The sequence below is a fragment of the Ochotona curzoniae genome, unplaced genomic scaffold (assembly GCF_017591425.1).
Source record: "Ochotona curzoniae isolate NIBS_2020 unplaced genomic scaffold, NIBS_Ocur_1.0 contig_1482, whole genome shotgun sequence".
Classification (NCBI taxonomy): domain Eukaryota; kingdom Metazoa; phylum Chordata; class Mammalia; order Lagomorpha; family Ochotonidae; genus Ochotona; species Ochotona curzoniae.
The window spans coordinates 1,368,153-1,382,546 of record NW_024465100.1 but is presented as its reverse complement, the minus strand read 5'-3'; the positions used below and the strand labels follow the sequence as shown (position 1 = coordinate 1,382,546).

The 14,394-nt window shown below is 44.5% G+C and overlaps 1 protein-coding gene across 1 annotated transcript; it reads left to right on the top strand.

The window, feature by feature from the left end:
* Positions 1–1,506: 1,506 nt before the first annotated feature.
* Positions 1,507–9,464, top strand: GPRC5D (G protein-coupled receptor class C group 5 member D). Its single transcript, XM_040968227.1, has 3 exons — positions 1,507–2,401; positions 8,101–8,168; positions 9,210–9,464. Exons 1-3 carry the CDS (start codon positions 1,507–1,509, stop codon positions 9,279–9,281), a joined length of 1,035 nt encoding a protein of 344 aa, XP_040824161.1. The 3' UTR covers positions 9,282–9,464.
* Positions 9,465–14,394: the final 4,930 nt, after the last annotated feature.

The window sequence follows — 14,394 nt, the reverse complement described above, 5'->3', positions numbered from 1 at the left end:
CAGGGTCTTCAGACCTTTGTGGGAAGGCAATTTCTGGAAGAAATTAGGGATGGCCCGTGTGTAGGAGGGCACATTCCAGATCAGCTGAGTTCTTTTATTTCAGAGCCCAGGCACAGTCCAATGAAACCCAGAACAAGCACATCCTAGTGGGACCAGAGGCTAGGGGGAAAATTTAGCCAGACTTGGATAGGAATAGATGACACTGGTAGGGGCCCACCTCTGATGAATAGCCAGGGCCTGAGGAAGGGTTCCCATAAGAGAGGAAAAGAGATTCATGGAAAAAGGAGATAAATTTCACCCAATTTATAACGTTCACAGCCATTGGTCAATTTCCCATCAGTATAGGCAAAACCACTCTGTCTTATGGCCCAGAAAAACTCCTATTAGCATGATGAAGAAATGTTTCTTAATTCTTCCAACTAGGACCAAGATGTGGGGAAGTTTCTGGATTCCCTGTGTCTGGCCAACTGAGGGCTTATATGGGATCTTAAGTCCACTGGAATATTTCGGGAGGGCACGGTCTTTTCTCAATTCATCTCTCCTGCAGGACCACCCAAAGGCCAAGGGCCCCTGGTCAGCAGTAAGATAAAATAAATGATTCCCAGAGCCATCTCTGCAGGAAAGTTGCTGTGCAACTGGAATAGGTGTGTCTTTCTGTCCTTCCGGTTCTTTTTATAGGCACTGAGGAACCTGAGTGAGGGCCTGCAGTCCTTCCGCCCATTTGCAGAGAGATTAAAGAAGCTGAGGCTGTCTCCTTCTTACTCACTTGCAGTTACAACCTCGCCACGTCCAGCCTCAGCTCCCGGAGTGGCCACAGAGAAGGTGAGTTGGAATGGAGGGGACACCCTCTCAACTGGGAGCCAACATCTCTCTAGATAGCTGGAGTCTTGTTTGGGGAATCATTCAAGTCAGCAGGGCTAAAGTTATTCAATTCCAAGATATTTTTCCCCAAATAAATTTGTGGGACTTTTTCTTTTCCTGAGCCACAAAAATCAAGACATGGACTTTGGGGCTAAACCAAGAAGTTTGAAAGGAGATGTTTTGTTTTTATAATTCTTTGATGTGAACAAACCGCACGTGTTTATTAATAATCTGTTGCAATTGGATTAATTTGATTTGGAAAGCAAAAATCAGTCATTAAAATTTGTTTGGGAAAAACATCTGCCTCGTTCAAGCAATGCATCATTACCTAGAATAATCAAATAACCCGCTAATGTTGGAAACCCTTGTTCTGGAGCCTGCTATAGCTTGTGCCTTCTTCATAAAGTTGTGATACATTTATTTTATAGAAAAGATTTTGTAGTAGTCTTCAAAGGCTATGGAGACTGTGACATAAAATGAATAAGAGCCACCAAGTAAAACCATTTCTGCTTTTCCTAGCCCTGCCTAGGCTGACCCAGCAGGTGTTTCTCGTGTGGGTTCCTGTAAAGTCTTCAGTTTGTCTCATCTTTTTCTTTCTGCAGGGCATCAGAAGACCATTCTTGTGAGGTCCACTTAGAAGTCACCATGTATGAGGACTGCATTGAGTCCACTGGAGACTACTATCTCCTCTGTGACACCGAGGGGGCCTGGGGCATTGTTCTGGAGTCCCTGGCTGCCATTGGCATAGTAGTTACCATTTTGCTCCTCTTGGCATTTCTTTTTCTCATGCGAAAGGTCCAGGACTGCAGCCATTGGAATGTTCTCCCCACCCAGTTCCTCTTCCTCCTGGGGGTGCTGGGGCTCTTCGGACTCACCTTTGCCTTCATCATCCAGTTCAATCAGCAAACTGCGCCCGTCCGCTACTTTCTCTTTGGGGTTCTCTTTGCTCTCTGCTTCTCGTGCCTGTTGGCTCATGCCTCCAACCTAGCGAAGCTGGTCCGGGGTGGATGCTCCTTCTCTTGGATGACAATCCTGTGCATTGCTATCGGGGCCAGCCTGTTGCAGACGATTATCGCCATCGAATATGTGACACTCATCATGACCAGAGGCATGATGTTCGTGCACATGACACCCTACCAGCTGAACGTGGACTTTGTGGTCCTCCTGGTCTATGTTCTCCTGCTGATGGCCCTCACGTTCTTCGTCTCCAAAGCCGCCCTGTGTGGTCCGTGTCAGAACTGGAAGCAGCATGGCAGGCTCATCTTCGTCACGGTGCTCATCTCCATCATCATCTGGGTGGTGTGGATCTCCATGCTCATGAGAGGCAACCCGCAGCTCCATCGCCAGCCGCACTGGGACGATGCGGTCGTCTGCATCGCCCTGGTCACCAATGCTTGGGTTTTCCTGCTGGTGTATATCATCCCTGAGCTCTGCATTCTCTACAGATCCTGTAAACAGGATTGCCCTGTACAGAGCAATGCCTGCTCCATGCCCGTCTACCAGCGCACCTTCCGGGCAGAGAACCAGGAGCTGTCACGAGGTACTTGTCTGGGGGTCTTGGGGTGCAGAGAGATGTTCACTTGGGAGAGATTGGGAACGAGTAAGGTAATGGGATAGAATGGGAAGGAAATGGTCAGATGTTGAGTGGGTGACTTCATACTTCCAACATGGAAATGAAACTCCCAGAACCAAAGTTAGATTTTGCAGAAAAACAAGTTCTTCCAAAATATGGAGCTTTATAGAGAAAGGTCGAGACAGAAATAAATCAAAAGCCATTAAAAAGATGGCCATGACTGAATGCTCATGTTGGGTTAAGAAAGGCATCCACTATAAGCTAACAAGCCCCAAATTAGGCTTACACTACACAGTCACAAGACTGCCAGTGCTAAGTCCACACGTGTTGCCTTTCAAGGTCTAAAGTTTGTCCTAGCAACAGTGATTGGCATTTCAAAATTTTGAGTCTCAAAGCTGATTTTCCAAAAGTCTTCATCTGATTCATGAAATTCCTAAGACTCACTACGTATAAAAGTCACACAGCCTAATAGCCTCTGAATTTCTGCTTTTCTAACCATTCACAGCTTAATATTCTTCAAGGTTTACCAAAGAAACAGGAAGAAATATTCTATCTTGAGCATTTTCTCTATGAGAAACAAAGCAATACATAACATTTTCATAAATATTTCTGGATCATATTTTTATCCTTACATAAACCCAAGCCACCGGCTATGCTTTATTAAGAAATCAAACATATTTCTTATGCTAACAAAGACACATGAACTCCCGAAACCTGGGAGAAACGGTGGCTAATTGCAGTTATCTGGGCATATGTAAAAATTCATGCATTCCTTTTCCAAAACATCTGGTCTATTATTCATAATCAAATATCATAGTTTTACACCAATATTTTTGTCTTAAAAGGCATCTGATTTTTCATTTTACTTCTAATGTGTGACTCTGATGTTGGTTTTTTTGTATTATATAATACATACAATATTCACCAGGCTCAAAATATTAATATAAGCTTTGCTTTTAAGCACAGAAACATCTTAGAGCTGCAATCTGTGGCTAATTGCACATTCAAATTAAATCCTTTTCAGATTTTTACATCGATTTTTCCTTTCAATTTATTTGGCAAAGAGTCAGAAATTGACACTATGCATCTTTCCTATTAAAGTTTTCCATTGCCTCTCGATAATGTATAATCAGATCGCTGAGGTTTGCAATAAGATTGCAATAACTTTTTCTTGAAAATACTTCTCAACTCTTACCAGAAGATAAGACTTTGTATGCTTGTTTTTACTGGTATTGCATGGGTCCAGGAATCAAAAGTCATAGAGAAAGTAATTCTGGGAGTTTCATAGTCACCAAAACATACCAGGATCCATAGTCTCAATATCCCATACTCTCCAAATACTAGCCAAATATTTCAAGTGTTCTAAGTATCTATTAATTAAAACAGCAGGGGCTTGCTATATAATTATTTCTCAGTTTGGCCAAGAATATCCTATTATGCAAACAGGGTTAGAAAATTCATTTCTGAGCAGAAAATAGTCTGTCAAGAATAGTCATTGCTAACATCGTTGGGTATTTTGTGGGAAAAGAAATCAATAGTATAATAAAACATATAGATTGCTCTCCAAGGTTGAGAAGAGTACCAGAAACTCAAGATCAGATTATAGAATCAGAATTTTAGATCACCTGGAAAACACATGAATGTTCAGTGTTAGAATGATTAAAACTCCATGAAACACTCAAGATTAGGCCCAGCAAAGAAAAACATGCAAAGGTATGCAAAACAGCAAAATACTCCCCAAATATTGTATAAGCATCTGAAAAAATCGTGTTATTGTGAGTCCTGAGTCGACAGTGAAAATCAACAAAAGTATGACTGGCAAGAACCATCATACCAGCAAGAATGCTAATTCCAGGTGGAGAATCCACTTGTAGGGAAAAAGAAAATGGGAAGGAACTTGGGAAGACTCAGAGGAAAACTAAAAGATGAAGGGCTCTAACGCGAGCACCTCATGAACAGATCGAGACAATGAAATTGCGATAGTATTCATTATGTTTGCTGTGCCTTTCTCAGGCTATGCAAGTTCTCGCTCTGAGTTCTGGATTCAATCACAAGATTTTGTTTGACTCCATGGGGCATTGTCATGTGATTCCTCTGACTATAGCTGCTTGTTGGGAACTTCCACTGGGTAATTATGTGATTTACCACTTGGTGATAAACCCAGAATCATGCAGCTGAAAAGAAGAGTTATGGCTAGAAGTGCTCAGTAAAGGCTTGAGTGAGTGTGGGAACTTCCTCCCAAGAGGCTGTGGGCTTGCCATTTTCCATCTCCAGTTAAGAGAATAGATGGAAATAGTTCAAACCCAAGGCCTGAGGGATTTAGATTAAATATGGAACTAAGAGTTGGTAAACACTCATTGCTACAGATCAGGGAAGGGGATTAAGGATCCATTCCCCTGGAAGTCTTTCAAAAGCAGATTAAGCTGATCTCTCTGAAGTGGCTTAAGGACCTTAATGCTGAGATATAAACACATGTGGCTGGAGAATGAAAATGCAATGGGGCATGTCACTACAGGACAGCAAGCATAAATATCCCTTGCCCTGGTCTGTAAGTCTCTAAGAAGCTGTATACTCATTGAGCTTTTCTTTTTGGAAAAAAAAAAAGGGGGGGAGGGGGAATTAATTTATTTTAAAAGCAGAGTGACAGAGAAAGGAGAACAGAGAAAGACATGTGTTCTCAGCTGGTTTACCTCTCCCCATGGCTGGGCTGGGCTGAAGCCAAGGGCCTGGAATTCCATCCAGATCCCCCACGTGAGGGACAGGGATGCAAGCTCTGAGGCCATCTTTCACTGTTTTTACCAGGGAGCTGGGTCAGACTTGGAGCAGCCAAGACTCAAACAGCAGCTCCTGGGGGTGCCAGGACCACAGATGGCAGTTTGACTCACTGTGCCACAACACTGATCCCTACTGAACTTTAAAATCAGTTGCTGATAACCATGCTCTCAAGCCAAAAAGCAGAGACATGTGCTGTCACGGGATGTGATTCAAGCTGTACAGTTCAGCATATTGATAGGTTCAGAAAACCTCAACACGAAGACACGTAAGAGCAGAGCAATTAATTTACAGGGGCCAGCAGCGTGACACAGTGGGTAAAGCTACCATCTGCAGCACCAGTATTCCATATGAGCTCTGCTTCAAGTCCTGGCTGCTCCCGTTCTCATCCAGCTCTCTGCTGGTCTGAGAGTCATGGAAAATGGTCCAAGTGTTTGGGCCCTGGCCAACCACAGGAGAGCCAAATGAAGCTAATGGCACGCGATCTGGCCTGGTACAGCTGGACCATTATGGCCATTTGAGGAATGAACCAGCAGATGGAAAACATCTCTCTCTTCCTCAAACTCTGAAGTTCAAATAAATAAATCTTTTCAAAAAATAGCAATTTGTGCAGCATACAAATGAAGCTATTAAAATGCAATAAAGTGAAGAAGCAATTCTGAAATCAGGTTAATGCTTAATTAGTTCATTTACATGCATGTAGGATGTTATTCTAAACATATCCTTCATTAATTAATTAGTTGATGGATATTTTACTTGTTTAATGTTTACAGTTAGTACATTTTGGAATTTTTTCAACACAGAACAGCTAACCTTCAATAAATAAAATCAGTGCTCTTTGAATTGAGAATGTTAAGTGATGTTACCTGTGCAGGTTATTGATTATAGTAGAATATAAACTGTGGCTCTTTCTTATGAAAGCTCCCCTTCCATCACTGCCTGTTTCATCCATTTTAGGTTAGTTAGAACATTATTGTATCAAGTTTTCTAAGCAGGACCCAGCCTCATTCAAACTATCACATTACTGTTGGAACTCTTCCATCCAGAGTGCAACGTGTAAACAAGCCTAGCATGGTTCTTCTTGAAGGTTTTAGGACTCTGTATAATATAAATATGAGCCAATGAGTATTTAAAAAAAAAAAAGCAAGCAAAGCAATGAAAGCTACTCCCTAGTAAACACCAGTTTTGACAGAGTAGGGTCCTCCTTAACAATTCTCAATATGTTTGTCTCCAAGGCATGCCCACCTTCCCAGGGCCAGCACACTGCAATGATCCCAAGTGCTGGCATTTCTGTTTGTTCTTTCGTGGGAAGCTTGTTCTTTTTTGTCACAGAGTGAGAGCTGGTAACAAAGCACAGAGTCAAGGGCAGCATTTGGTTGGTCCAGGATAGATAAGACACAGATCGTGCTGTGTATCAAGACTCAGGGCCCAAGGCTAATTGGGCAGACGAGGATGCAGAATGGGGCCTCAGAATGGGGCTTAGGGGTGCTGCTCTGCTTGGGAACCCATCTTAAGCCCAAAGCAAGGGCCCCAACCTCCAGGAGCCCCCAGCTTCCTTGTCTTTACTGGATGAAGACAGGGCCCTCCCTGCCTCCTCTGCAGGCAAACAAATACCGGGGCTCCCTTGGCGCAGGTTTCCCACCATGAGGATGTTGCCAGTTTGATACAGAAAAACTTCCAGCCTTTTAGTAAGTTTATGGATAATAATTAAAACTGGAAGCATTGACTTATAACTGATGAACTGGTCCAATGAGAATATGAAATGAAGCTACCAAGGGACTGAGTGTAAAAGTCTTATTATGTTATGGAGGACAGCTAAACCCAAAACAGCTATTTTTGCCCTGAAGGAAAGAGAAGGGCCTCCTCTCACAGCATCCAACCCCTCCATAACATTCCAGAAGGAAAAGGATCCAAGCAGTAGATGGTCACTACATCAACAGTACTACCGTCCGTCATATATACAAGACAGTACATATGGTATTGTCCATATATTAGGCACTGCTCTGATGTTGTTCAACCAGTCCATATAAATATATTGATTTCATCTCCAAAACAACTCTCAGAAATAGATTATCACGACTTTTATAATAATTTATTTCAATCTCATCAGAAGCAGGCAACAAAAGGTTAGCACACTTGGGCCTTGTTAATACGAGTGAGGGGCAGTGGCTTTCTTCATGGTCCCTCCTCTCCAAGTATAAACCCTAGGACACAGTCATGGCCATGATCAGCAAAGAACAATGACACATCCAGCAGCTGTTCAATGTTAGAGACAGACACAGTCCCTGCCCATCCATCTTGAAGTCTGCTGGAGGATACGGATGAAACCCAATCGTATGCATGACTTTGGGTTAGTCTGATGAGAATACTGGAGAAAGCTGGCTACCAAGAAGGAGTCTTGTTATCCCAAGGACAAGAGCTAGACCAAAAATTCAGCTCATCATTATTCTGAGAAAGCAGACAATTGTCTCCAGGGATTTTGTTTTCATTATATCTGCTCTTAAAACTTGAATCCAAGCAGGTGGGGACTCGAGCCTAAAGGATCTATAGAAATGAGTGGGGTGCCCAGGGTCATTTGGGTTACACTGAGAAGATACCTTGACCCAGGGTTAAACACTCTTTGTCCAGAAAGTGATGGATCTTCAGCATCTCCCATTGCTGAACTCAGAGATGTTTCTCCTGAACACACATATGCTACCCATAGGCAAGCTTGCCCATTAACCTTGAGCACGCTCCCTTAAGTCATCACCCTTCTTCATACCAGCCTCATCTGAGAATTCTTGTTGAAGGGTCAGGAGGCACTTTGTATGGCACTGAGTTGTCTCACCGTCCCCCTGTGCTTCTCCACGTCAATCTCTGACACTAACCCAGCGCTTCCCTCCTTTGGCTTTCAGCCCGAGACAGTGATGGAGCTGAGGAGGATGTAGCATTAACTTCATATGGTACTCCCATTCAGCTGCAGGTAAATGCGCTCGTCTGCCCTCCCCCAGCAGGGACACAGCCAGCCCTCCTTCCTTGGGAGAGCTCCTGGGCTTCTTCTCCCATGGTTCTCCTGGCCCAAGAGAGGATAGGCAGGGCAGGACCTTCCCCTAAAGACCTATAGACCTGGAGCCATCCAGATTTAAGCAAGGTGATGCAAGAGAATCAAGTGCAGCTTTTGCCTCCCAACATCCCCCACCGCCTTCAACACAAGAGATACGCTCTCACGCAGGTGAAGGAGCCCGCAAAGACAGGGCAGCTCGGAGGGCTCTGTGTAAGGAGGAAACAGTTTGGACTCACAGGGCTTTGCCTTGCCCACCACGGCAGACTGTAAACGGGTATCAGTGCCCAGTCCCTGAGCCCCCTACCAACTGCCTGACACCTCCCTGTCTGGCTCCAGCAGCCCTGGCTACCCCTCCAAGAACTAGGCTGAGTTCTTCAGCATCATCTAACTGCCCAGATGCATGAACCATTTGCAACACTCTCAGGACCAATCAGAGGGGCAACTGCTTAAGAATACTGCAGACCACTCCCATTTGTACTGTGATGGCTTCCACACATGCATATCTGGACAGCCCAAAATACCACAAGGGGACATAATTCTTTTATTATGGTGATTAAAAGCAACTAAAATCCAAGAGTTAAAGTCATGCTCAGGCCCTCTCTCCAGTAAATTTTACTACCTAAGCTAATCCCCCGAGTCTGTTACCAGAGACTTAGCACTTTCCTAAAATGACACACAGATCATGACATTTTCTGGGAGAAGCTCACAAAGGCATGTACGTGCTAAGAAACATCTGGACTCTTCCCTCAAGATTTTCCTGGATGAGTTTCAATTTCCACTGATGAGTGATTCAAAAACCTTGCAAACCTATCGGAGGGTAGGCTTGGCTTTTTCTCTCCCCTTGCTCTTTTTAATTAAGAGAGAATTAAATGACGGTGAGATAACATTTCAAGACACAGCTCTGGAAAATATGATCTATGCTGGCTCAGAAAGTTGATGGTGGTGTTTCTTTCCTTTCAGACTGTTGATCCTACACAAGAATATTGCATCCCTCGGGCAACCGTAAGTTCCCCACAAGATGCAGGGTCATAAGGCCTAGAGGAAACGAGCGGTGACGACCTGGAAGACGATCCTGGCTAAGGGAGCCCCACAGGTCCCTCGAAGCATCAGCCCAGCCATCCGGCTCTGTTTCGTGGCCCCCGTCCATCCATCTGGACCCTTTGTGGAAGACTTCCCTTCTGAGCTTAATTACAGTCTTGCTGGCCACCCTCCCTTGACTACATGTCTCTTTCTTCATGCATGTAACTGAAAACTTCCCTTTCTTAGAAATGCTGGAAAGAACCAGCGCGTCTTACTAACAGCTGCATGACCCTGGTCTGAAGAAGTTAGGAACATCCTAATATGGCAAAGCACAAAGGTTAGTAGTAACTTATTTCCACTGGGTTATTCTCCGAATCCTGTGTTGCACACTGCAAGAAACACATCACACAACTTAACCTCTTTAGTATATTATAGCACCAGGTTCAGTATTAACTACATATATCTAGCTTTCTAAAAGTCTTTCACCTTGCAAAACTGGGATTCCGAACTTACTGAACACGCCGTCCCCCAGCTCCTGGCAACACCATTCTTCTTGCCTTCTATAGCCTTCTGTCTACATTAGACCCCTCCTGTTACAGAATTGCACGGTATTTGTCCTTATCACCGACTTATTTTGCTTGCACCTAATATCCGCAAGATCCACCCATGCCGTCTATATGACACGATAGTCTTTCCAGGCTAAACAATATTGCATTTTATGTTCAAAGATAATTTTACAAGTTCACGGAAATGCATATTATGAAGAAGCTGTGCATGAATTCCAAAACATTTCTGCACCCAAATCAATTTACTTTTAAGTTCCATTTTCCACAAGCTTTTTTCAAACATTTGCTTATTTAAGAAGCGGAAACAAAAAGAAAAAAAACAACAACTCGTATTCACTATTTCACTCCCCGCCCCAGCCACCCCATCCCACCCCATCCCACCCCACTCCGCCCTGCCCACAGCTGCTCGAAGTCAGGAACCTGGAGCAAGGGATTCACTCCAGGCCTGCCTTATGGATAGCAGGAACCCAATCACTAGAGCCATGACTGCCTCCCAGGGCCTGTATTAACAGCAGTCTAGAGATAGAAGCAGTCAGGTGTCGAGCATAGATGCTCTGATAGGGGACACAGACATCTTCATCAGCAACTTACGCACAAGGCCAAATGCCTACCCCTCCAGGAACTATTTCAAATACCTTCTTACAGTGTTTTCTCTGACAAATTTGGGTTTGTGTCCACCTTTTGGCTAGTGTAAATAATACAGCAATGAACATGAGCATACGCTTATCTCCTTGAAAATCTAAAAATCCAGAAATGAGATTGCTAGATCGTATGGTAATTCTAATTTTTTTTCCATTCCCACTAACAATTCACAGGAAGTTCCAGTTTCTCTCCAACATCAGCAACACTTGTTCTTTCTTGGTTTTTCTTACATTTTATTTTTCTTTATTTTTTCCCTTATCTTTGTAGTAGCTATTCAAGTAAGTTAAGGCGTGCGGTCGTTTTTCACAAATGAACCCACAACATGATGGACTCAACGGTCTCTACGAAAGTTATAAGAAAGTTCTCAGAATCATCACAACTGAGCAAGTTAAATGCCATGGACAGTCCCATAGACTTGCAAGCTGGTGGACCTCACCACCCTGGGTGATCACCCCACGCCAGCCAGGGTGGCAGCAAACACAGCTGGGTCAGTGACCTGCTTCCATGCACCAGTAACAGCCAAGGGAAAACCAGCCCCGCAGATGCTCATAAAGAGTCTTACGTGGCAAACATGAAAAGCAAATCTGCATGTCTCAATTCCTCTAACAAGCCAGGGCCTCTGCACTCCTTGTCTTGCCTTTATTCCTTGCACAGGCCCTCATACACGTTTGATATTTAGCACAGTCATCACAGGACCGCAGTTGGGAGTATCCCTCCCGAGGAGAAATCAGGGCCCAATTCAGCCCTCAGGGTTTGGGGGTGGGGGGAGCAAAACCTTGGGGAAGCAAGAGACTTACCCAGCTCCGCTGTCGCCGTCGGGGAGTGCTGTCTGACTCCTGGGCAGGCCTCCTCCCCTGTCTCTGAGGCTGCTGTCTGACTCCTGGGCAGGCCTCCTCCCCTGTCTCTGAGGCTGCTTCTGTAGTAGCAAGTCAGATGTGCTTGATCAAGCAGCCAATGAGATCATTTCAGGCAGGTGAGTGTTGAGTGCCCGCTATGTGGAAGCACTGTGAAAAAAAACAAAAAAAACAAAATGAAGGCTCTGTTAAGCGTGCAGGAACAAGACAAGGAAAAGACAGACCCTGGGCTCCGGCCAGAGACAAACCTCAGAGAGAGAAGGGCACAGGACAGACAAGCACACGGTTAGCTTCCAGAGGGATGTGTGCAGTTAGGGCAGCTAAGGGCCGAGAGTGGGTGAACATTAGGCAGGGCTGAACTGGCTCTGAAGGTTGCTTCCAGCGGCTAACACCTGAGGCGAGGCTGAGCTGGTTAGGGAAGACGGACAGCTGAAGCCAGGTTAACAAGACAGCAGGAGCTTGGGAAGTTTAATTGGTGCACGTGGGGAACTGAAACCACGGAATGCGCTAGATCTGTGTTCCTGCCCCATCAGGCTTTATGCAGGGATACTTCAAGAATGGAAGAATGGGCTTTACAACTGTGTTCATTTTTGGTGCAGAAATTTTTTTTTTTAACCCATGCCTGGTTTTCTCATAAAATATTCATTTTCTATGAACTTTTTAAAAGCCCATTTTATGCATAGATTTCAAAAAAAAGTTGTGCCAAAATAAATTGATTAATTCTATCTCCCACTAACATAAATTTTTTTAATTATTTGATTTCTTTGAAATACTGAGAGATAGAGTTCTCCCATCCACTGATCCATCCCCCACATGCCCACCCCACTCAGAGCTGATGCACTCAGAACCTGGGAGCAGTGAACTCAGCCCATCTCTCACTGGGTCTTCCAGTTGGGGACAGCAGGGACCCAATCACTACAGCCATCATATCCCAGGGTATACGTTAGCAAGAAGCGGAGTTGGGACTTGAACCCAAGCACTCTGGTATGGGATGTGGGCATTCTGAGCAATGTCCTAACCATAGCACCAAATGCCCAAAACTTCCTGTGTGTAAGAGAGCCTTTGGGGTGGACATGGACAGCATGGCTTCTTGTTTGTTTGTTCACTTAATATTTTAACTGTCACAGACACAAACTGTACACGGGTTGAAGTGCATCGTGGCATCCAATGTACAGCAAGAAACTTTTTCAAAGGCAACAGATACTTTCTGAGTTCACCCCGAGGCAAGGCAGTCCACATAGAGAATTCTAGAGACACATCTCCCTTATGCTACAGGCCAGGGCAAGGGACTTGCCCAGAGTAACAGGGCTCGTTAGGAGAACTAAGACCTGGGGCCCAGATTCCCAAATGCCATTCAAGAGTTCACCCTGTATACCTTGTTTTCCAATGCTTACAGATATTCTTCTGCTACCCTAAAATTAGCAGCTCTTTGTAAAAACATTCTGCCCAACACAATGTTATCAGCACAACTCTATACCCAAAAAAGTGCCCAGAGCCTTGGACCTTCTGCCCTTACCAGGAATGAATGCAGAGAAAATGCTGAGGCATGAAGTCAGACCTGCACCTGTGCATGGGGGGGCGCCCACGTAATGGCTCAGATCAACTCTAAGCAGCTGGTCCCTAGGGCGAGCTCTGATTTGCCATTCTTCACAGAGTGTGGAAACCTCCTGCAGTAAAATGCAGTTTGTGTTTTAACATTTCTCACAACTGAGTTAATCAAAGGACGCCAAGGTGGTGACTCCCAGAAGCACAGACATACCACCGTGGCTTCACGCGTTGCTAGACTGCCTTGCCTGGAGCTCCCTTCAGGCGGATCTCGGGGAAGGACGAGTGTGAGTGGATGACTGTGCCAATCCAGGCTGTCGAGTGGAGGAGGTGAGCACAGTGAGAAATCCCTGACCTTGATGTGAGTCATCCCTGGAGCAGCTTTCCGACGCACGTTAGCAACGCCATTGGGCATCTTCCTGGATTTTTCTAAAGACAAAGGAGGAACCACTAAGCTTGAATTGTATTTGGTTTCTGGTTAAATCAATTCTTGGGTTAACGAGAATGACTTTTGAGGTAACTGTGACCACAGGTCGCAGATAAACTAAGAGCGGGAAGTTCAGGTAATGTATTACCGTCCACTAGTGGCAAAATAGCGGCACAGGACCGCAAGATAAACATGGAGGAAGCTGTGCACAAAACAGCATGGAGCACAGATAAAGAAAACCCAAATTGCATTGTTGCATTTGTGTGTATTTCAATTTATGGAATGAACATCATTTTAACTCATTAACATGTCCTTTAGGTAATGTTAGTGTTTTAAGGAGATATGCCTTTATGAAATTCACCCTGTAATGATTACGTTCATGAATTCAAGGACGTCCCGTCTGCTTCAGACAAGGCATTCCTGCGTGGATTAAGGGGGCCGGCCACGACATCACGACATTTTGTGGCAGTTCCCATGCGTGCGGTATTTATGTGTAGAGGAACCTTTGTAGACATCAACTGCAATTCATTTTCACATTCTGCAGGGTTCAATTTAGTGACATTATTTCCTTCCCAAGGTAATTTATTTCTAGAAAAACTGACCTTTTCAATGTTTGATTTAAACAGGAAGCTTATTCAGACTAACGTTTGCTGTAGTTGTTATTATTAGGGCTTCATTTTTTAAAGCAAATGAAGACATGAAGCTAGAACTAGGGGAGAATAGACCGTAGCTGCAAGGAGCTGTGACATGCCTGGTGCTTCAGGCTCACAATTGTCTAAACACCTTCCACTGTACCGTGCTTTGCAATTTATCAATAATTTTCACATCCACCATCTCATTCAATCCATTAAATGGATCGGCCAAGAGTCTCCGGTTATGCCATGTACACACTCATCTTTTTTATAAAGATTTATTTTTATTTGAAAGGCAAACTTACAGAGAGGAGGAGAGAGAGAGAGACAGAGAGAGCTTCCATCCACTGGCTCACTCCCCAAATGGTCACAATGGCCAGAGCTGAGACCACCTGAAGTCAGGAGCCAGGAGCTTCCTCCATGTCTCTCATGCAGGTGCAGGGGCCCAAGGACTGGAGC